Source organism: Canis lupus, chromosome 4 (assembly GCF_011100685.1).
Source record: "Canis lupus familiaris isolate Mischka breed German Shepherd chromosome 4, alternate assembly UU_Cfam_GSD_1.0, whole genome shotgun sequence".
NCBI classification, from domain to species: Eukaryota; Metazoa; Chordata; class Mammalia; order Carnivora; family Canidae; genus Canis; species Canis lupus.
The window spans coordinates 20,008,138-20,030,121 of record NC_049225.1 but is presented as its reverse complement, the minus strand read 5'-3'; the positions used below and the strand labels follow the sequence as shown (position 1 = coordinate 20,030,121).

General features: G+C 34.5%; 1 protein-coding gene across 14 annotated transcripts in view; it reads left to right on the top strand.

The window, feature by feature from the left end:
- HERC4 (HECT and RLD domain containing E3 ubiquitin protein ligase 4) overlaps window positions 1-21,984 on the top strand; it is a 132,857-nt gene that overhangs the window by 40,084 nt on the left and 70,789 nt on the right. For 13 of the 14 annotated variants that reach the window (XM_038534091.1, XM_038534083.1, XM_038534088.1 and 10 more), the window contains 3 exons: window positions 133-354; window positions 1,438-1,529; window positions 10,096-10,226. In XM_038534091.1, coding sequence (XP_038390019.1) covers window positions 133-354; window positions 1,438-1,529; window positions 10,096-10,226 — 445 coding nt within the window. Of the gene's footprint in view, window positions 1-132; window positions 355-1,437; window positions 1,530-10,095; window positions 10,227-21,984 lie in introns of those variants that run through there. The other variant, XM_038534096.1, reaches the window with a different exon arrangement.

Here is a 21,984-nt window from a genome sequence, read left to right as displayed (position 1 = left end):
TTAAACTTAATAAGGGGAAATATGTATTTCCATTTGGTAAGAGGGAGAATGTCCCCAAATAACTGATGATCTTCAAATGAAATTTTTGTATGTGTGAGGAAAATAGTTAATTTTGTAATTTCTGTTTTACAGCGAGTGAAGTCTTCTGTTGGGGACAGAATAAATATGGCCAGTTGGGTTTAGGCATTGACTGTAAAAAGCAAGCTTCACCACAGCTGATTAAGTCTTTGCTTGGAATTCCTTTCATGCAAGTTGCAGCAGGAGGAGCCCATAGTTTTGTACTCACCCTTTCTGGAGCTATTTTTGGATGGGGACGCAACAAATTTGGTCAACTAGGTCTTAATGATGAAAATGGTAGGTTGTCATCATTTATAGAAAAATGTACTTAAAAAGAAATGATCTTTTGAGATGGACCAGTGAGTCTTAATGTCATAAAGAAATGTACCCAAATCTTCCCTGATGTGGAGAAGGGGTTGAGAGGTTTACCTAAAAATTCCATTTGAAAATACTTTTAAGGGATGGTGGGAATGCTAAAGAAATATCTTTTTATTACAAAATAAACTCTAAGAAGTATATCTGGGTAAAAATCTTTGTTAGATATTCATTAAAAGGAAGTTGTGAAAAACATTACTTCAATTGGTGATCACATCATTGGCCACCATTGGTGAAAGAAGTTGTAGAATTATTCTGGAAGGTAATATGAACTGTTAATCTATTTGAGTTTTTCAAGGAAATATTAAAATAATCTGAATCATTAAATCTTTATTTTGGGCTTCACTTTTAACATTGATTTAGAGTTTGAAAATAAGCAATTTGAATTTTAAAAGTTATTATTTGAAACAAGTTAGTTTTGAACTGATTTTCATAACTACATTAGTGCAGATGGAAATATCTGAAATACAAAAACTAATATCATAAAATTCAACATAATTGTCCTGACTTAAGTGAACAAAAGTGAGTTGTTGGTCTAGTAACAACTGGTAATGATAAATAATACTCAGAATTTTAAAATATTTTGTTCTGCATAAGAAAAATATGTCAGATTAGGACATATTTCTTTTCTGCTACAAAATAGCAGAAAGTATAATTTTCAAGTATTTAAATAGAATTCTGTGAGCTTAATTATCGTGAGGTGAATATAAAGAATGATATTAGAAGCAGTCAAATAGCTTTGAAATTACTTGATTTCTAGTCCTCTGCAGATTGGTGTTAAGGCAGATTAACACTTAAATTACTTTTTAAAACCCTCCTTTATCACAGCAACATGAATAGAAAGACCTGGGAACCCAATTAAGTAGGCTTGTACTACCAAATCACTGAATCACAGTTAAAATTATTTATCACTGTCTACTGAGCTTGGGAAGCTATAGAAGAAACACATTTTAGAAGAGTTTTAACTTAAAAAATACCGTTAACGTCTCTTGTTGGAATTTTCAGATAGGTATGTTCCTAATTTACTAAAGTCACTAAGAACTCAGAAAATAGTTTATATTTGTTGTGGAGAAGATCATACTGCAGCACTAACCAAGGTATTGTACTCCTATAAAACTTCTTTATTATTACTCATGGTAGTTATTTATAATTAGTGAATGTTTTCATGATAATTACATTAAAACTGGAATGTTATTGATGTCTAAAAAGTAATTTATCTTGAAGACAAGAACTAGATTATTACTTGTCAAAAACAGTTTACCTTAATTTTCAACTTTGTTTTATGTTATGAAATATGAATTATGATCTGCTATTAAATGTGATGTTTTGTTGAATTTCTCAGCTTCATTTGAAATACTGTTTAATATTTTGAATGGAAAAAAATTCCTTTTTAGTTTGTTAGACTTGACATTCTATGTGTTTCAATCCCATTTATATTGCATAATTACCTAATTTTAATTCCCATTTGGCTTATAAATACTGTATAACAAGTAATAGAGAGTAATGTATCTGTTAACCATAGGCTAAGTATTATGCAAGCAGCTATAAGGAGCTTTCATCACAATCTTATTAATGGTTTTAACTATGTCCTGTAACTTTCTTGGGTATGTGCCATTTCATGATCAGGACTGTGTAGTTCTCTAGTGATTAGAAAAGTAAAATGAAAATAAAAACATTAAACTAACCTTTACCAGGAATATTATTTATTATAGTTGTGTTAACATAAAGGAACGGGCATGTTATTTATTGGCTGAATTAGAAATTAATGTTTTTGCTTCTTTATCTTCATTCTGCATAGCAGATAAAATTAGCAAGAAAAAATTAGCTTCTAATCAAACTTCTACACACACAAAATTCTACACACTCCCACATTGGGAATTTAAAAACAAATTTTTTTTTTTGATAAGAGTTATTCTTAGTCACTATCAAGTATGGTGTACTCAGAGTACTTTAAAAATATGATGACTCATTATAAAAGTTAATTCTGAATAATTTACGTTACTTGCTTTTTAGTAAGGAACTTTTAGCTATTAATCTTACCATATTTTATTGATTTTTGTCATTCAAATTACAAACGTAATTACTAAAGTCTTATTAACTCATGTTGGCAAATTATAAATCTAGTCATTCTTTTCTGTCATGGAGAGTTAGAAGACATAAGGCTATGTTGAAATAATAGTAAAAAATATTTTGTATATTATTCCTTAGCACTAACTTTGGTAGAAAGACTCACAATGTTAATGCTTATCAAATTCAGCCCTTCAAATAACCACTTATCTTATTTTCCCAGGATATATAACTATTTATATCTATTGAGTTTTTTTTAATGCTAATATTCTATATTCCTCTCAAGATAGTAGCTGGTGATACTTGTTCCCTTGAATTTTTGGTGTATATTATTTTTACCAAAATCAGATAGTTTTAAATATCCTAACAGGAAAATACTTTGTTTTCCCTTGATTTAAGTTAGAATATAGTTCCATATCCACATATCTTTTGTTTTTCTGGAAGAACTTTTTGCAGATAAATTAGGATTGCTTTACAAAGCATTTTCTTTATGCAAAACCGACCTTAGGAATTTAAAAACAGACTTTAAAAAACCAGAACTGTAAAGACATGTATGTTAATGGGTTTGAACACACTATCATAAAGATGTCAGATTTTTTCAAGTTCACTTATAAATTCATTATGCAAGTCATATATATTTATATCTTTTGACTTAGCAATTGTACTTTTAAGAATCTGTCCCAAAGATAGGAAATTATATATACACAAAGCCATTTATTGTGGCGTTATTTCAATAGCAAGAGAATGAAAGAATGCAGATGTCCTTCAGTAGCAGCTAGTTAGATAAACTGTGGTAACCATACGGACTTGTAAAACAGGAAGATCTGGTATTATGCTGTGGAATATCTTTAGGATATATTGGTAAGTAAAAGGAAGGTACAGAATAGTTGTCCTTTAAGCAGGGATAAAAGATGAACATGTTACATGGCATTTATATTTTTAAAAATTTAATAACTAGATCAAATGTACTTTGCTTTATAGTTTTGACTTTAGAACCTGTAAAGTGTTACACATAATTAAAAAGCAAACATATGTTTTTAAGCAATTCTTAAAAATTGAAAGTAAAAAAAATACTAGTGGCATAACTACAAAAGAATTAAAATACAATATTTAAAATACAATATTTTTTTGTATATCACTAGTGGAAAATAGCCTGAAGATAAAATGAATTCACACAAAAATTTTCAACTCCCTTCTGTAGTCTTATTATTGTTAGTAATAAAATTGATAGTTTTATTCTCAATATATTACATACAGGACAGGATAAAGCAAATAAGTACTTTACTGTCATTAGACTAAAACTATGATTTTCAGCTTAAGATAAAAGGTTATAAAACAATAGGAATTAAATTAAAATCTTGTGATCTTTACTTTTAATCATGAGTATCATTATGAACTCATACTCTTCTAAAAAATTTTTTTTGGTCATGACTACTAATGGTTCTAGAAGTAATTAGCCATGTACATTCTGGAAGCAATGAGCATCCCTTGATTGTTGTAGACTCAATATGAAAAATAACCAGGGCTTCTTAGAGAAGAGTCTAATTTCATATACGAGGGGAAAAAAAGAAGTCTAAGAACAGCCTTGGGTATTGTGTATTACAAGGAAGGGGACTAAGGTCATGTCAGGGGGGACAACATCCAGGAGTTTTCACAAAAAGAAATAATGATGGAAATAAATGGAAATATATCAAATATATAAAAATCCGTGACTTCCATATGATATTCTTATTCCTCAAGTCAGTACAAAGCAAACTTCATTGCTTATCTTTGAAGGTTGCTAGGACAACAACTCATTTTTTAAAAAATTAGTAAATGAGAAAGAGATATTTCTCCTGCCTCCTATTTGCAGATTGTATTTCAGAGTAACAATAGTGAGGAGTTAAGTTATCTATAGAAAAATTCCAACTGATAAATCTGGAAGAAATAATAAGATTAGAAAATTTCCATTTTATACTCCCTAACATGAAGCAAGAGGAAGATTGAAACATTAACTGTAATGTCAATGGATTAGGCTGTGAAACTTATTAAGCCACTTATTTTTAATATTACCAACCAGACATACACTTGGATGTGAGGTAATAAAATAATGAGCAAGATTTAACATGGCCTCAGTATCAGATATTAAGAAATTAAAATTAAAAGGGTCATTTCCTGAAGAGGGTATAACAACTATATTTATATATGCATCCAACATAAGAGAACCTACATAATGTTAAGCAAATATTAACAGAGCTGAAACAGAAATAGCAGTAATAGTAGGAGACTCCAGTACCCCACTTTGAACAACAAATAGTTCATCCTTATGGAAAGTCAAGGAGGAAGCATAGGACTTGAGCTACACTTTCTACCAAACAGACCTAACAGATATACAGTGCATTCCATCCAACAGCAGCACATATATGTTCTTCTCAAGCATGCAATAGAATATTCTGCGGGAGAGATATGTTAGATCATAAAACAAGTCCTAATAAATTTAAAAAGCTTTAAAGTATCAAAGTATCAAGTATCATTTCCAATGACAATGGTATTGAAATGGTATGAATCAATAATTGGAGGAGAGCAAAGAAATTTGCAGATGTGTGGAAATTTTTTAAAAGCATGCTCCTGAACAATCAGTGGGTCAAAAAAGAAATGAAAGGGAAATAAAAAAAAAACATCTTGAGACAAGTGAAAATGGAAGCACAATATACCAAAACTTATGGGATCCAACAAAAACAGCTATACACCACATATCCAGTAAAGTGTTTATAGCAATAAACAGCTACATTAAGAAAAAAAAAGATCTCAAAAGACAACCTTTATACTTCCAGGAACTAGGGAAAAAGAAAACCAAACTAAGCCCAGAGTTAGCAGAAGGAAGAAAATAACAAAGGTCAAAGCAGAAATAGAGACTTAAATACATAAGATCAGTAAAACTAAGAACTGTTTTCCTGAAAAGATAATAAAAAAAAAAATCAATGTATTTTTAGGGAAACCAAGAAGAAAGACCCAGGATAAAAACTGGGAGACATTACAACTGATATTACACAAATAAAAGGATTATAAGAAACTACTATGAACAATCACATGCCAACAAATTGTATAACATAGATGAAAAGGATAAATTCCTAGAAATATCTGAACTACCAAGGCTGAATCATGAAGTAGAGAACCTAAACAGACCTTTAACTTGTAAGGAGATTGAATCACTAATCAAAAATCACCCATCAGGGATCCCTGGGTGGCGCAGCGGTTTGGCGCCCGCCTTTGGCCCAGGGCGCGATTCTGGAGACCCGGGATCGAATCCCACATCAGGCTCCCAGTGCATGGAGCCTGCTTCTCCCTCTGCCTATGTCTCTGCCTCTCTCTCTCTCTCTCTGTGACTATCATAAATAAATAAAAATTAAAAAAAAAAAATCACCTATCAACAACAACAAAAAACCCCAGGACCAGATGGCTTCACTGGTGAGTTCTACCATTCAATAAATAATGCCAATCCATTACAAACTCTTCAAAAAAATAGGAAACACTTATAAATGCATTTTATGAGGCCACTATTATATTCATACCAAAGCCACACAAAGACTCTACAAGAACATAAAATAATAGGCCAATATCCCTGGTGGACATAGGTGCAAAACTCCTTAACCAAATACTAGCAAACCAAATGTAACAGTACATTAAAACGATCACATGCCATGACCAAGTGGGATTTATCCCTGGGATGTAAAGAATGGTTTAACTATCTGCAAATCAGTCAACACCACATTAATAGAATCAAGGTTAAAAGTAATATGATCATCCTAATAGATCCAGGAAATGCATTTGGTGAAATTCAGCATCCTTTCATGATAAAATTTCTCAATAAAGTATAGGAGGAAGGAATATGCCTTAACATTATAAAGGCCATAAATGACAAGCCTACAGCTAACCTCATATTCAGTGGTGGAAAGCTGAAAGTTCTTCCTGTAAGATCAAGAATAAGACAGGGTTGCACACCCTCATCACCTCTATTCAGGATAGTACTGAAAATCCTAGCTAGAGTGATTATAGTAAAGAAAAAGAAATAAAAGGCATCCAAATTAGGAAAAACTAAAATGGTCTGTTTGCAGATGACATAATATTATATATAGAAAGCCCTTAAGACTACCAAAACTCTGTTTGAACTAATAAATGAATTCGGTAAAGTTGCAGGATACAGAGTCAACGTACAAAAATCGATTGCATTTCTATAAGAACAAACTCTGGAAGAGAAATTACGAAAGCAGTCCCATTTATAATATCATGAAAAACAAAATACTGAGGAATAAATTTAACTCAGGAGTGGAAGAGGTCTTTCACTGAAAACCATGTAACACATCAATGAAAAATTGAAGAGGATGCAAAGAAATGGAAAGATACTGCATATTCTTGGATTGGAATAATTCATTTTGTTAAAGTGTTCATACTACTGAAAGTGATCCACAGATTCAGTGTAACCCCTGTCAAAGGTCCAGTGCCATTTTTCACAGAAATAGAACAGACCATCCTGAAATTCATATGGAATCACAAAAGACCTAGAATAGCCAAAGCAATCTTGAGAAAGAACAGCAAAGCTGGAGCATCAAGCTCCTGATTTCAAACTATATTACAAAGCTATAGTAATCAAAACAGCATAGTACTGGCATAAAAACACACATAGACCAAACGGTAGATAGCCCAGAAATAAACCCACATATAAACTAATGTTTAACTAATCAGTGACAAGACACTGACAAAACACAATGGGAAAGTTTGGTCTCTTCAATAAATGGTGTTGGGAAAACAATATATGCAGAAGAAATTGGATCCCTATTTTTACCATTAACAAAATGTAACTCAAAATGGATTAAAGGCATAAATGTAAGACCTGAAACAAACTCCTAGACGAACACATGGAGTGAAAAGCCCATTGACATTGGTCTTGGTAATTTTATGGGTATGACACTAAAAGCACAAGTAACAAAAGGAAAAAAAAATAGGTGGAACTACAAATGAAAAAAGTTTTTGCATAGCAGAGGACACATCAACAAAATGAAAAAGTAGCCTGTGGAACGAGAGAAAATATTAGCAGACCATTTATCTGATAAGGAGTTAATGCCCAAAATATAAAAGAAACTATAACTCAATGGCTAAAAACCCAAATAATCTGGTTTAAAAATGGGCAAAGACCTTGAATAGGTACTTTCCTAAAGAATATAATAATAAAAGGGCAACAGGTACATGAAAAGGTGCCTCATGTTAGCATCATGATCCATCAGCAAAACTCAAATCAAAACCTCAGTGAGGTAACATAACCTGTTAGAGTGACTGTTAAAAAAGACAAAGGACATCTGTTAGAGTGACTGTTAAAAAAGACAAAGGACAAGTATTGGTGAGGATGTGAAGAAAAGGGGAACCCTTGTCACTGCTGGTGGGAATGTAAACTGGTGCAAATAGAAAACAATATGGAGGTTTTTCCAAAAATGATACATGGGGCTATATGATCCAGGAAATCCCACTTCTAGGTATATTATCTGAATGAAATAAAAACAGATTCATGAAGAAATAATTCCACTCCCATGTACATTGTAACATTTTTCACAGTAGCCAATAAACAACTTGAGTGTCCATTACCAGATGAATGGATAAAGAAAATGTATGTTGTATATACACAAAGGAATAATATTAAGCCAGAAAAAAAGGAATACTTGTATTTGCATCCATTTACAACATGGATGAACCTGGAGGTTCATAATAACATTATTATAAGTGAATTAAGCTAGAGAAAGACAAATACTATTATTTATATGGGGAATCTTTTTAAAAAGTCAAATTTGTAGAAATGTTGTTTGCCCCAGGGGCTAGGGAGTGGTGTCTATAGAGGAAGTGGGAAATTGGTTAAGGGTACAGACTTTCTCTTATGAGTAAATTCTGAAGCAAGATTTGATGTACAGCGTGGTGACTATAATTAACAGTACTGTATTCTATGCCTGAAATTTGCCAGGAGAGTAGATCTGAAGCATTCTTAACAAAAGTAGATGGTGGATGTGTTAATTAACTTCTTTGTGGTAGTCGTTTCACAATGCATACATATGTCTAATCCCGTTGTATACTTGAAATATATACAGTTTCATTTGTCAGTTCAATCATACCTAAATAAACCTGGAAAAAATGATACCAGTTACAAAAATCATAAATAAAAATGGACATTTTTGCCATTTCTATCAAAAAAAGAAAATTAATTTTGTAAGTCGATAACGATATTAGTTACACATTTATATGTGTGAGAGGCATATGCCATTAAGGATACTTAACACATTTATAGATGAAATGATTTGATGACCAGTTTATTTTAAAGTACTCCAATACTTTTTTCTTTTTTGCTTTAAAGTACCCTGAAAAAGGAAAATGGGAGGGGCATTGATGAAACAAGGTTATTTAACTTTTGCTGGTGGTTAAAGCCAAGTGATGGTTATATGATGATGTATGTATATATATTTGTATGTACGTATGTATGTATGTATGTATTTATTTATTTATTATATTTGTATTTATATTTGTATATACATGTCTTTACTTTCGTATAATTGAATTTTTCCATGATGAAAAGTTTAAAAAAGAAAAACCAATTTCCTTAAATAGTAGTATATATACTTACACTATTAAATGATGAAAGCAGGATATAAAATTGTATATACAGATACAGCTCTGAAGAAAAGCAGTTGAATTGAAAAACAGTAATTGTACTTGTGTTAAGCTGTCATCACAAATTACTTTTTTATACATAACCTTATCCAGTTGTACATTTTTACCATAAGTTTTTTAAAGACGATATATAGTAGACCCTTGAACAACACAGGTTTGAACTGAATGGGTCCACATATTCACAGATCTTTTTTGGTAAAGTTTTTGGAGATTTGCAACAGTTTGAAAACACAGGTAAACTGTGTAGCCTAGAAATACCAAAAAAGCTAAGTTAGGTATTGTTTATGTTATCAGTAAAGCTTTCAGTCAGAAGTAGGCTATTAGTAGTTAACTTTTGGGGGAAGCAAAAGTTGTATGTGGATTTTTGACTGCATCAAGGGGTTAACACCCCTCCCTCCCTGCTTTGTTTGAGGGTCAACTGTATATTGTAGCAACTATGTGTTAAAAATAGCTATATTTGTGCACTCTGGTTTAATTACAATCTTTCTGCAGAGTCTTTATGTCAAAAGCATAACGAGTTTGAAAACTGAAGATACCATTTTTAGGTTTTGTGATATTTTATGGGTGTGTACTTGGGATTCAACAAGAATATAATGATCATGAAAGGCAATGCAAAAAAATTATTAGTATCTCTTTAACAATAGCTTCAACTAAATATGACAAGGACATAATTAAGTACTTTTAAAATATGTGAAAATAACCTGGAATTCTCTTAGTTTTAAGTCATTTTACCTTGAAAACTCAGCTATCACCTAAATTGTGAAGACAATAGAAGAGAAAAATTGACTCCATATATTAAAGATGTAACCTGTTTTCTTAAAGATTATTTTATCAAGCCTTCTAATTATAAAGGGTTTTGTCTTTATTTATTTATTTATTTATTTATTTATTTATTTTTTTTTTTTTTAGGAAGGTGGCGTCTTTACTTTTGGAGCTGGAGGGTATGGTCAGTTGGGTCATAACTCTACCAGTCATGAAATAAACCCACGGAAAGTTTTTGAACTTATGGGAAGCATTGTTACTCAGATTGCTTGTGGAAGGTAAGCTATTATATAAGAGAATATCTTACTCTCCATAACTCAGTTATTAGGATTCTTTTTTTGACAGTCCAGAGGCCTTTTATTTTTTTACACGTTTTTGGTCATGAATTTATAGGGAGTGGGTTCCAGCAGCTGAAGCTTCTTTCCATTGGTTTGCACAAAATGTACTTCTCTGGGTGGAGCAGGCTGGCACTTCAGTTGAACTCAAGTATTTTTTTCTTTGGCTTTCTTTTTTTCTGATCATTTTTCTTTCTGTGTTTCAGGAAGCGGTATCTTGGCTCTCAGAGTGCTTAATGTTTTCATTTTCAGTACACACAAAAATTTTTTAGACAAAAAGAATCTTGCCCTTGTTTATTTATAACAGTGCCAAGAGCATGGTGGGTAACATTGTAGACTTTGATTATTGAAATATTTGTAGGACATTCCTTTTTTTAAAGATTTTTATTTATTTATTCATGAGAGACACAGAAAGAGAGGCAGAGACATAGGCAGACCGAGAAGCAGGCTCCATGCGGAGCCCAATGAGGGACTCAAGGATCACGCCCTAAGCCAAAGGCAGACGCTCAACCACTGAGCCACCCAGGTGTCCCAGGACATTCCTTTTTGAATAGTGCCTGTCCCCTTGATATCTACAGTATAACCTTTCTTGTGGATTTGCATATATGTGGCCAAAGGAATAATTCTATATCTTCTAAAAGGCCTAGAGAACATAATAGGGGTGTCCCTCCTTTTTCCCTTTGTGTTGGTCATTTTGCAGATTACTAGAAGATGGCAGTTCCTAGCTGAAAGTAGGGAATTTTTTTTTTTTTTTAACAAATTGTTTAGCAGTTTAGGAATCTAAGATAAAAACATTCTTCCCTAAATGCTTAATTTGCTGCTAAGGAGTAATAGGAGAACATCTTTTATACTGATTATTTTACGTTTCTCTATTTGAAACAAATTTATCTGGGCAAAGACATTAATATTGAATATGTAATATTTGTTGTACATAACATCACACTTAAAGGGAAAGTACAAATCCTCTTTTTCTTTTCCACCTTTTTTTATTTAAAGAATGAGGAAATTGAGCAGCTGATTATTAGCAGCTAATTAATTATTTAACAGCTAGTTATTTTACCAGTAACCAATTGTTATTGATAAAAGTTGAATTGGAATATTGGTTCCCAGTTCTTGAGAGTAAATAGAAAAGTCACAGCTTTGAAATTGAGCTTCACCTTTGGTGGGTTAAATTAGGTAGATTCCCAAAAACAAAATGTACTTTGGGTTTTAACCACTTAGCTTAATTTTTTATATGTAGTATATATCCATATACAGTAGGATTCAATTTTGCCAACTGTTAACTTCAAATACATGAAATCACACTGTAGGTAGTCTTTGGTGACTTTTTTAACATGCTACTTATATGATTATCTATATATGTGAAGATGTAGTTTTCCATCATAGAGTATTGCTGTATTTTATTCAGTTATATGTGTATATAATTATTTGCTCATTCTGTTACTGGCAGCTGTTTGGGTGCTTCCAGTTTTTGGCAATTACAAATAATGTTTTGAACATTTGTTATATGATATACATAAACCTTCATATCTCTAAGTATTTACCTAAAACAGGATTGTTGAGTCATAGAGGATACTTACCTTGAATTTTGCAGGTTAATGTCACTCTGTTTACCAGAATGATTATATCAATTTACATTTCTATTAATATTGTATGAGAATTCCTGACACTCTGTGTCCTTGTGCCCATTTGGTATTGTCACACTTTGAAATTTTTGCTAATCTCTTGGGTATATAGTGTTCCTTAATCATGATTTTAATTTGCATTTCCATGATTTGATACAGGTTGAATTGAATCTGTAGATCACTTTGGGAAATGTTGACATCTTAACAGTAGTAAGTCTTCCAGTCCACGATCATGAGATATCTCCCCATTTATGTCTCTAATTTATTCCAGTAATCTTTTTGTAGTTTTCATCATATGTCTTTTAAAGTTTTTTTTGGATTTTTCGTTATTAGTGTATGGAAATGGAACTCATTTTTGCATGTTAATTTTGTATCCTGCTGCTTCGGTGTCTTTTATATTTCTGATAGTTCTTTTGTGTGGAATCTCTAAGGTTTTTTGCATATAAGGTCGTATCATCTCTACACAGAAATAATTTTACTTCCTTTTCAATTTAGGTGCCTTTTATTTCTTTTTCTTGCTGGAACTTCTAGTATTACGTTGAATAGAAGTATTCAAAGTAGGATCCTTGTCTCATTCCTGTTCTTAGAGGAAAAGCTTTCAATCTTTTACCATCGAGTATGATGTTTGTGGTGGGTTTTTCATATATGGCTTTTATTATGTTGAGATATAATTTTCTTTTCTTTTTTTTTTAAGATTTTATTTATTTATTCATGAGAGACACACACACACAGGGAGGCAGAGACACAGGCAGAGGGGGAAGCAGGCTCCATGCAGGGAGCCTGACGTGGGACTCGATCAGGCCCTGGGCTGAAGGCGATGCTAAACCACTGAGCCACCTGAGCTGCCCAGAGATAATTTTCTTTTATTGGTACTTTTTTAGTGTTTTTATCATAAAATAGTATCAAATTTGTTGATTTTTTTATTGAAATGATGGTGTGGGTTTTTTCTTCATTGTCTTAGCCTTGTAAATTAACACTGATCAATTTGCATATCCTGAACCATCTCTGCATCCCATTTAGTTTTTTCAATATACTACTGAATTCTGTTTGCTAATGTTCTATTGAGAGTTTTTGCATCAGTACCCATAAGGGATAATGGTCTGTAGCTTTGTGTAGTGTCCTTGTCTGACTTTGATATCAGGACAATGCTGACCTCATGGAATGAATTAGAAAGTTGTACCTCTTCAACTTTTTTTTGGGAGGGGGCGGTGTGTGAATAGGATTGGTGTTGATTCTTTAAATGTTTGGTAGAAGTCACAAATGAAGCCATTGGTGTAAAGCTTTTCTTTGTTGGGAGATTTTTTATTATTGTTTCAGTTGTTTTACCATTTACAGATCTGTTGTGGTTTCTTATTTTTTTGTGATTTAGTATTAGTAGGTTTTGTATTTCTAGGATTTTGTCTATTTCATCTAAATCATCTAATTTGTTGGCAAAGAACTGTTTAAAGTACTCTCTTACGATCCTTTTTATTTTGGCAGCATAAGTAGTAGTGCCCCCACTTTTTTTTTTTTTAAGATTTTATTTATTTATTTATTCATGACAGACACAGAGAGAGAGAGGCAGAGGGAGAAGCAGGCTCCATGCAGGGAGCCCGACACGGGACTCGATCCCAGACTCCAGGATCACGCCCTGGGCTGAAGGCAGGCGCCAAACCTCTGAGCCACTCAGGGACACACACCCCCCCCCACTTTTATTCTGATTCTAATTTCTTCTTTCTTAGTCAAATTAGCAAAAGTTTTGTCAATTTTGTTGATCTTTGTAAAACCAATTTTTAGTTCCATTGACTTTTGCTATTTTTCTATTTTCTATTCCATTTATATCAACTCTCATCTTTATTATTTTCTTTCTTCTGCCAGCGTTGTGTTTAGTTAGGTGGTTTGGTGGTTTGTTTAGGACCTTATATTGTCAAGTTGGGTTGTGCACATGAGCTCTTTCTTGTATTTTTTGTTTTGTTTTGTTTGTTTTTGTTTTGTTTTGTTTTTGTCTTTTTTAGGTAGGCTCCATGGCCAGCATGGAGCCCAGTGCGAGGCTTGAACCCAGAGCCCTGAGATCAAGACTTGAGCTGAGATCAAGATTTGGACGCTCAACCAACTTAACCACCAGACACCCCAAGATCTTTCATGTTTTTTAATGTAAATTTCCCCCTTAGCACTTTTTTCCCCCGCATCTTTTGTTTTGATATGTTGTGTTTCATTCTCTTAAGTCTTGTGATTTCTTTGATTCATAGGTCATTTAAAAGTATGTTGTTGAAAAAAAAAGTATGTTGTTGAATTTCCACAAATTTGTGAATTTTCTAATTTCTTTGTTACTGATTGCTAATGTCCTCCTTTTGTGGTTATAAAAGATACTTTGTATGATGTCTATCTTTTAAAATCTATTTAGACTTACTTTCTGGCCTAACATAGGGTCTAACATGGACAATGCCCCATGTGCATTTGAGAAGAATGTGTATGTTGTCATTGGGTAGTGTGTGCCCTGTTACATCTAGTTGACTTAATTGTGTTGTTCAGGTCCTCTGTTTCCTTACTTCTGTGTGGTTATTCTATTATTGAGAGCAGGGTTATTAAAGTCTCCTACCATATTGTAGAATAATTTCTCCCTTTAATTCAGTTTTTGCTTCATATATTTTGATGGTCTTTTATAAGATGTGTAAATGTTTTTGTTATCCTTTTGCTGTATGGAGCTTTTTGTTAAAATATAATGTCCTTTGTCTCTTATAACCTTTTTTTTATTTAAAATCTATTTTGCTGGGTATCCCTGAGTGGCTTAGTGGTTAAGCTCCTGCCTTCGGCCCAGGGTGTGATCCTGGAGTCCTGGGATCGAGTCCCATGTTGGGCTCCCTGCGTGGAGCCTCCTTCTCCCTCTGCCTGTGTTTGTGTGTGTGTGTGTGTGTGTGTGTGTGTGTGTGTGTCTGTGTCTCTCATGCATAAATAAAATCTTTAAAAAAAAATAAAATCTATGTTGTCTGGGGCACCTGGGTGGCTCAGGAGTTGTGCATCTGCCTTTGGCTCAGGGCATGACCCAGGGTCCTGGGATCAAGTCCTGCATCAGGCTCCTCTGGGGAGCCTGCTTCTCCCTCTGTCTATGTCTCTGCCTCTCTGTGTCTCTTATGAATAAATAAATAAATAATCTTTTAAAAAAAACTATTATGGCTACCCTGCTCTCTTTGGGTTGTTGGCATGAAATATCTTTTTCCATCTTTTCACTCTTAGCCTATTTGTATCTCTTGTAAATAATATATAGTTGGATCATGTTTTATTATCCATTCTGCCAGTCTCTGTCTTTTGAGTGGACAGCTTAATCCACTTACAGGTAATTACTGAGATGTAGGGACTTTCATCATTTTGCTCTTTGCTTCTTGTCTCTCAATTCCTGGATTTATTGTCTCCTTTTATGTTGTTTTTTTTGCAGTGAGATGTTTTAATTTCCTTCTCTGTATATTCTATAGCTACTTTCTTTGTGGTTACCATGGTGATTACATTTAATATCCTGAAGTTATAATACTAATTCAAATTGATACCAGGTTAACCTTAATAACATAAAAAACTTTGCCCCTATGTAGCTTTATCCCCACCTCCTTTCAGTTATTGATTTCACAAAATAACTTATTTATACATTGTGTATTCAGAAATATGTTGTTTATGCATCAGTCTCTTAAGAAAACAAAATAACTTGTAAATAGAAGTATAATGCTAGCCTTTATAAACATCCATGTGTTTACCTTTACAAAGATCTTTATTTTATCATGCAGCTTTGAGTTACTGTATGATGTTCTTTCATTTCAACCTTTAGGATTCTTTTTAGCATTTCTGGCAGGGTAGGTCTAGTGATAACAAATTCCCTCAGCTCTTGTTTATATATAAATGTCTTAATTCCTCCCTCACTTTCAAAGGACAGTTTGCCAGACATTAGATTCTTGGTTGAATTCTAGTTTATTTTTTTAAGCACTTTGACTATGTTAGCCCAGTCTGTTCTGACATCCAGAGTTTCTCGTGAAGAATCTCATACTCTTATTAAAGATCCCTTAGTTATGACAAGTCATTTCTCTCTTGATGCTATCATATTTCTTCTTTTATCTTTTTTTTTGTAATTTAAAAATTTTATTTATTCATGAGAGGCACAGAGAGAGGCAGAGACATAGAGGGAGAAGCAGGCTCCCCACAGGGAGCCAGGTATGAGACTCTTTCCCGGGATCTGGGGATCATGCCCTGAGCCGAAGGCAGACGCTCAACCGCTGAACCAGCCAGGCATCCCTCTTCTTTTATCTTTGGACAAATTGATTGATTGTAATGTATCTTAGTGTGGGTCTCTTTCAGTTCATCCTTTTGGAGTTCATTGAGTTTCTTGGATCCTTATGTTTTTCATCAGATTTGGGAAGTTTTTGGCCATTATTTCTTCAAGGTTCTCTCTCTTTAGCTTTTTACCTTTTAGAACTTCCATAGTACCTATGTTGGTCCACTTGATGATATCCCATAGATCCCTTAGTTTCTCTTCAACTTTAGTCTTTTTTCTTTCTAATTTCCAGTTCCCTCATTTGTTTTTCTGCCCACTCAAATCTGCTTTTGAGTCCCTCTAGTGAGTTTTTCATTTTAGTCATTGTGCTTTTCAGCTCCAAAATTTTTTGGTTTGTTTTTGTGTTTTCTGTTTTTTTATTGATTTTTACATTTTTGTTTATATATTGTTTTCTTGACTTTTTCTTTACCTTCTTTTAGTTATTTGAATATCTTTAAGATAATTGTTTTAGTTTTTGTCTGTTAAGATTTTTCATCTGGTCTTTCTTGGAGACAGTTTCTCTTGTTTTTTTTTTTTCTTAGGATTTTATTTATTTCAGAGAGAGTAAGTGGGAGCAGGGACAAAGGGAGAGAGAGAATCTCGAATCTCAAGCACACTCCCCACTGAGTGCAGAGCCCAACATGGGGCTTGATCTCATGACCATGAGATCACAGTCAGAGCTGAAACCAAGAGTTGGAGTCACCCAGGCACCCCAGTTTCTGTGCGTTTTTTTTTTTTTTAAATAGACTTTCTTTTTTACAGAAGTTTTAGGTTCACAACAAAATTAGGTGGAAGATACAGATATTTCCATTGAACTTGCACACACGTATAGACTCTTCCATTATCAACATCCTCCACCAAAGTGATATATTTGTCCCACTTAATGAATTTACATTGCCAAATCATTATCAGATGAACATAGTTTATATTAGGGATTCATTCTTGGTGTTATACACCCTGTGAGTTCAGATAAATGTATAATGACGTGTATCCACACTATTACAGTATTGCATAGAGTAATTTCACGGTCATAAAATTCCTCTATGATCTACCTATTCATCCCTTCCACCTCCCCTAACCCATGGCAGCCACTGATCTTTTTACTCTTAGTTTTGTCTTTTCCAGAATACTGTAGAGTTGGAATCATACAGTATATAACTTTCTCAGATTGACTTCTTCCACTTAGTAATATGCATTTATGTATGGTTCCTTCAGTTTTCATGGGTTGGTCACTGATTTTTTTTTTTTTTTTAGTACTGAATAATATTTTATTATCTGGATGTATCAATTTGTTTAAACATTTACCTACTGAAGAACATGTTGTTTGTTTCCAAGGTTTGGCAGTTATGAATAAAATAGCTAAAAATGTCTGTGTGCAGGTTTTTGTGTGGATACAGCTCTTTAACAACTTTGGATAAATAATGAGGAGCATAATTACTGAATCTTATTGTAATAGTATGTTTAGTTTTGTAAGAAACCACCAAACTGCCTTCCACAGTGGCTGTATCATTTTGCATACCCATGTTGGTTAATACTGTTTTCCTTTTAATGGGCTGCATTTCACAATTTCTTTGTAAGCCCTGTGGGTTTGTTTGTTTGTTTGTTTGTTTTAACTGAACATTTGAGCCTAATTGTGGCTCTGGACATCAGATTCTCTCTGTTTTCCAGGGTTTGCTGGGGTTTTTTTGCATATAGCATAACACCCAGTGCTCATCCCGTCAAGTGCCCCCCCTCAGTGCCCGTCACCCAGTCACCCCAACCCCCCCCCACCTCCCTTCCACCACCCCTTGTTCATTTCCCAGAGTCTGGTGTCTCTCATGTTCTGTCACCCTCTCTGATATTTCCCAATCATTTTCTCTCTTTTTCCCTTTATTACCTTTCACTATTTTTTATATTCCCCAAATGAATGAGACATGTAATGTTTGTCCTCCGATTGACTTCACTCAGCATAATACCCAGTTCCATCCACGTTGAAGCAAATGGTGGGTATTTGTCGTTTCTAATGGCTGAGTAATACTCCATTGTATACATAGACCACATCTTCTTTATCCATTCATCTTTCAATGGACACCGAGGCTCCTTCCACAGTTTGGCAATTGTGGACAGTGCTGCTATAAACATCAGGTTGCAGGTGTCCTGCTGTTTCACTGCACCTGTATCTTTCAGGTAAATCCCCAGCAGTGCTGATTGTCATAAGTTGACTCTGTGGCAGGGACACATAAGCCTTGAGGTATAAATGTAAGGTCTTCTCCGGTCTTTTCTGAGCCTGCTCCTCTTCCTGGACAGGCACAGTGAGTTTCTAAATTCCTCTGTACATTCAAAGCAAATGTTCTAAATTTCAAATGTCAGACTCTGAGAAGGGGAAAAAGAAATGAAGGGTGAGGGGAGAAGAAATTAAAATGGAAAAGGGGGGATGCCTGGGTGGCTCAGCAGTTTAGCGCCTGCCTTCAGCCCAGGGTGTGATCCTGGAGTCCCGGGATCAAGTCCCATATCAGGCTCCCTGCTTGGAGCCTGCTTCTCCCTCTGCCTATGTGTGTGTCTCATGAATAAATAAATAAATAAAATAATAAAATAATAAAAAATAAAATGGAAAAAGGCACTAGCTTTTTAAATCCTCTGGAAGTCTCTTAGCTAGAAGAGAAGGACTCGGAACGGTGGGGCAACAACGGTGGCTCACCTACCTTTGTGTCTACATCTCCTTGATCTACAATCAAGAGTCCCAATCTCAAAAATAAGGACAAGGTCCTTGTTGCCAACCAACTCTGACTCCCTTAAGCTGTGTACAAGCAACTCCTGGAGTAAGGATGGCTCCCCGTCACAGGGCTCTGCTACAGGTTGAGATTGGCCAAAATTCATTAGAATTTACTACCTAAGCCTTCCCCTGGAAATTGAAAGCCTTTAATAGTCTCAAGAGTTCTAAAAGAGTTACAGACAGATTCTGTCAGTGCAAATGTTGTCTAGGTGGGGAGTCAGATTCCTGGTGCTTCCTACTCTGCCATCTTCTTAGAATCATCCTTTCATTGCTTTTTGAAAATTCCTTCACCCTCCTCTTTAGTGCCACTGTTGCTGTAAGTTAAGTTTCATATAAACACAGATCTGTCTTCTGTGGTCTGTATCTTATTCCTTCAGTTTTTTTTTTTTTTTTTAAGATTTTACTTATTTATTCATGAGAGACACAGAGAGAGAGAGAGAGAGAGAGGCAGAGACACAGGCAGAGGTAGAAGCAGGCTCCATGCAGGGAGCCTGATGTGGGACTTGATTCCAGGCCTCCAGGATCACGTCCTAGGCTGAAGACAGCGCTAAACCCCTGAGCTACTGGGGCTGCCCATTATTCCTTCAATTTCTATATCCCTGTGCCACTTTCACACTATATAAATTTTACGACACTATAATTCTGCTGTTTGGAATAAAGCAGATCTTTGTTCATCGTATCCGTCAAGAATGCTTGGGCTGGGGTGCCTGGGTGGCTCATTAAGTTAAGCATCTGTCTTTGGCTCAGGTCATGATTTCAGGGTCCTAGGATTGAGCCCCACAGTGGGCTCCCTGCTCACTGGGGAGTCTCTCCCACCCCCGTGCCCCATGCACTCTCTTCCTCTCAAATAAATGAATAAAATCTTTATTAAAAAAAAAAAGAATGCTTGCATTGTTTTGGCTTTTTACTTTCATAAAAATTTTAATATCAGCCTGTCCATATTCTCCAAAAAATTTGAGGGGAGTATTTAAAATTAATCTGTGTATTAAACTTCATAAAAATGTTGCTTCGTATAGTCAATGTACATTTAGAAATGCCTGTATATTTACTATCTTTTTTTCCCTCCACTCTTCATATTTTCTAATTCCTTTTGTCTGAATACCCTCTGGAATTTTCTTTAAGTAAATTTATAGGCCCTTTTATGTATCTAAAAATGTTTTATTTCACCTTCATTCTTGAATGATCTTGTCTAGCTTGGTAATTACTTCCTGCTTTGAAGATAACATTCTATTTTCTTTTGGCTTGGTTGTTGTGGAGAAAATAGCTATTAATCAGTATGTTGCTCCTTTGAAGGTAATGTGTTTCTTTTTTATCTTTCCCCCATTTTGCTTTCATTTGTCAAGGTATGATTTCCTCATTTTCTGATGAGGCTTCTTGAATCTGTAGAATAATATCTTTGATCAGTATAGGGAATTCTAAGCTAATATCTCTTTAGATATACCTTCTCCTTTCTTCATGGGATTCCAGATGTGTATTGAGTCTTCTCAATCTGCCTTGTAGCCTTATTCTTCATTTTCTATATTTTTTACCCTTTTTGCTGCTTTCTTGATTGTTTTTATGATTTGTGTTTCAGCCTGTTCTTATGCTGTCTCCTTCATGACCTATCTTAAACCTGTCCTTCATGACCTTGATTTCAGTTATTTTGGCTTTTTAGTTCTAGTATTTCTAACTGGTTCTTTTTAAAATCAAAAATTTTTTTTCTTTGGGATCCCTGGGTGGCGCAGCGGTTTGGCGCCTGCCTTTGGCCCAGGGCGCGATTCTGGAGACCCGGGATCGAATCCCACATCAGGCTCCCGGTGCATGGAGCCTGCTTCTCCCTCTGCCTATGTCTCTGCCTCTCTCTCTCTGTCTCTCTGTGATTATCATAAATAAATAAAAAATAAAAAAATAAAAAAAATTTTTTTTTTCTTTAGTATTTCTAGTTGTCTTTCAGTTTTCAAGCTTGGCTTTTATTTCGTGGACACTAAGCAACTATTAAGCACAGTTCTACATTCTTGTGTGTGTTAATTTCATACCTGAAATCTTTAGGATCTTTTTCTTTTTTTTTAAGATTTTATTTATTTTTCCATGAGAGACAGAGAGAGGCAGAGACATAGGCAGAGGGAGGAGAAGCAGGCTCCATCACTGAGCCACCCAGGCATCCCACTATTTCTTTTTTTTTCTGCTAAATTTTGTTCATAGTGCTCTTTTTCTTCCAGAGAGTTTTTAGAAATGTGTGTTATTATCAGATTAACCCCCTAGGTGATTCCACTATGCAGCAAGGGTTAAGAACCACTCCTTTGGTATACCATTTTGAAGAGGAGTTTAATGAACTAGTATTGCAGTAATTTTTTTTTTAAGATTTTATTTATTCACGAGAGACACAGAGAGAGAGGGAGAGAGACCGAGAGAGAGACCGGCAGAGACATAGAAGGAGAAGCAGGCTCCATGCAGGAAGCCCGATGTGGGACTTGATCCCAGGACTTCAGGATCATGCCCTGAGCCAAAGGCAGACAGATGCCTAACCACTAAGCGACCCAGACATCCCAGTACTGCAATAATTTTTAAACTGTATGTTCTTTCGCGATGTCACAGTGGTTGCTTCCTGAGGAGACAGACTGGGCAATGTTAAATCCTTCAAGCAGACCAGTTTGGTTTTTTTTTTATATGCTGGGATTCCATGTAACATCTCATTTGTTAAAAGAGTATCCTTGGTTAAAAAATTCTTACTGCCCTTGGCTCAAAGGTAAAATGGTTGTTAGTTTCTACTTAGTTTTTCAGTAATATGGGAGACTAGATAACTTGAAAGCCTTTTTGAATCAAAACACCTTTTAAAAAACAGATTAGTTTGCCAGGAACTAAAGGGAATGCCAAAGGGCAAAAACAAATCTGGGAACCACTAGTGTTTGTTTGAACTGACTTTGGAGGTGCCCTGAAAGAATTTGCCAGGGTGGATAATATATTAATTAGCTTATATTGCTAAACAAACCACCCTAAAACATAGTGGCTTAAAATGGTTGTTTCCTAATAGTTCTTTGATTTGGTAATTTGAGCTAGTTTCAGCTGGCTAGT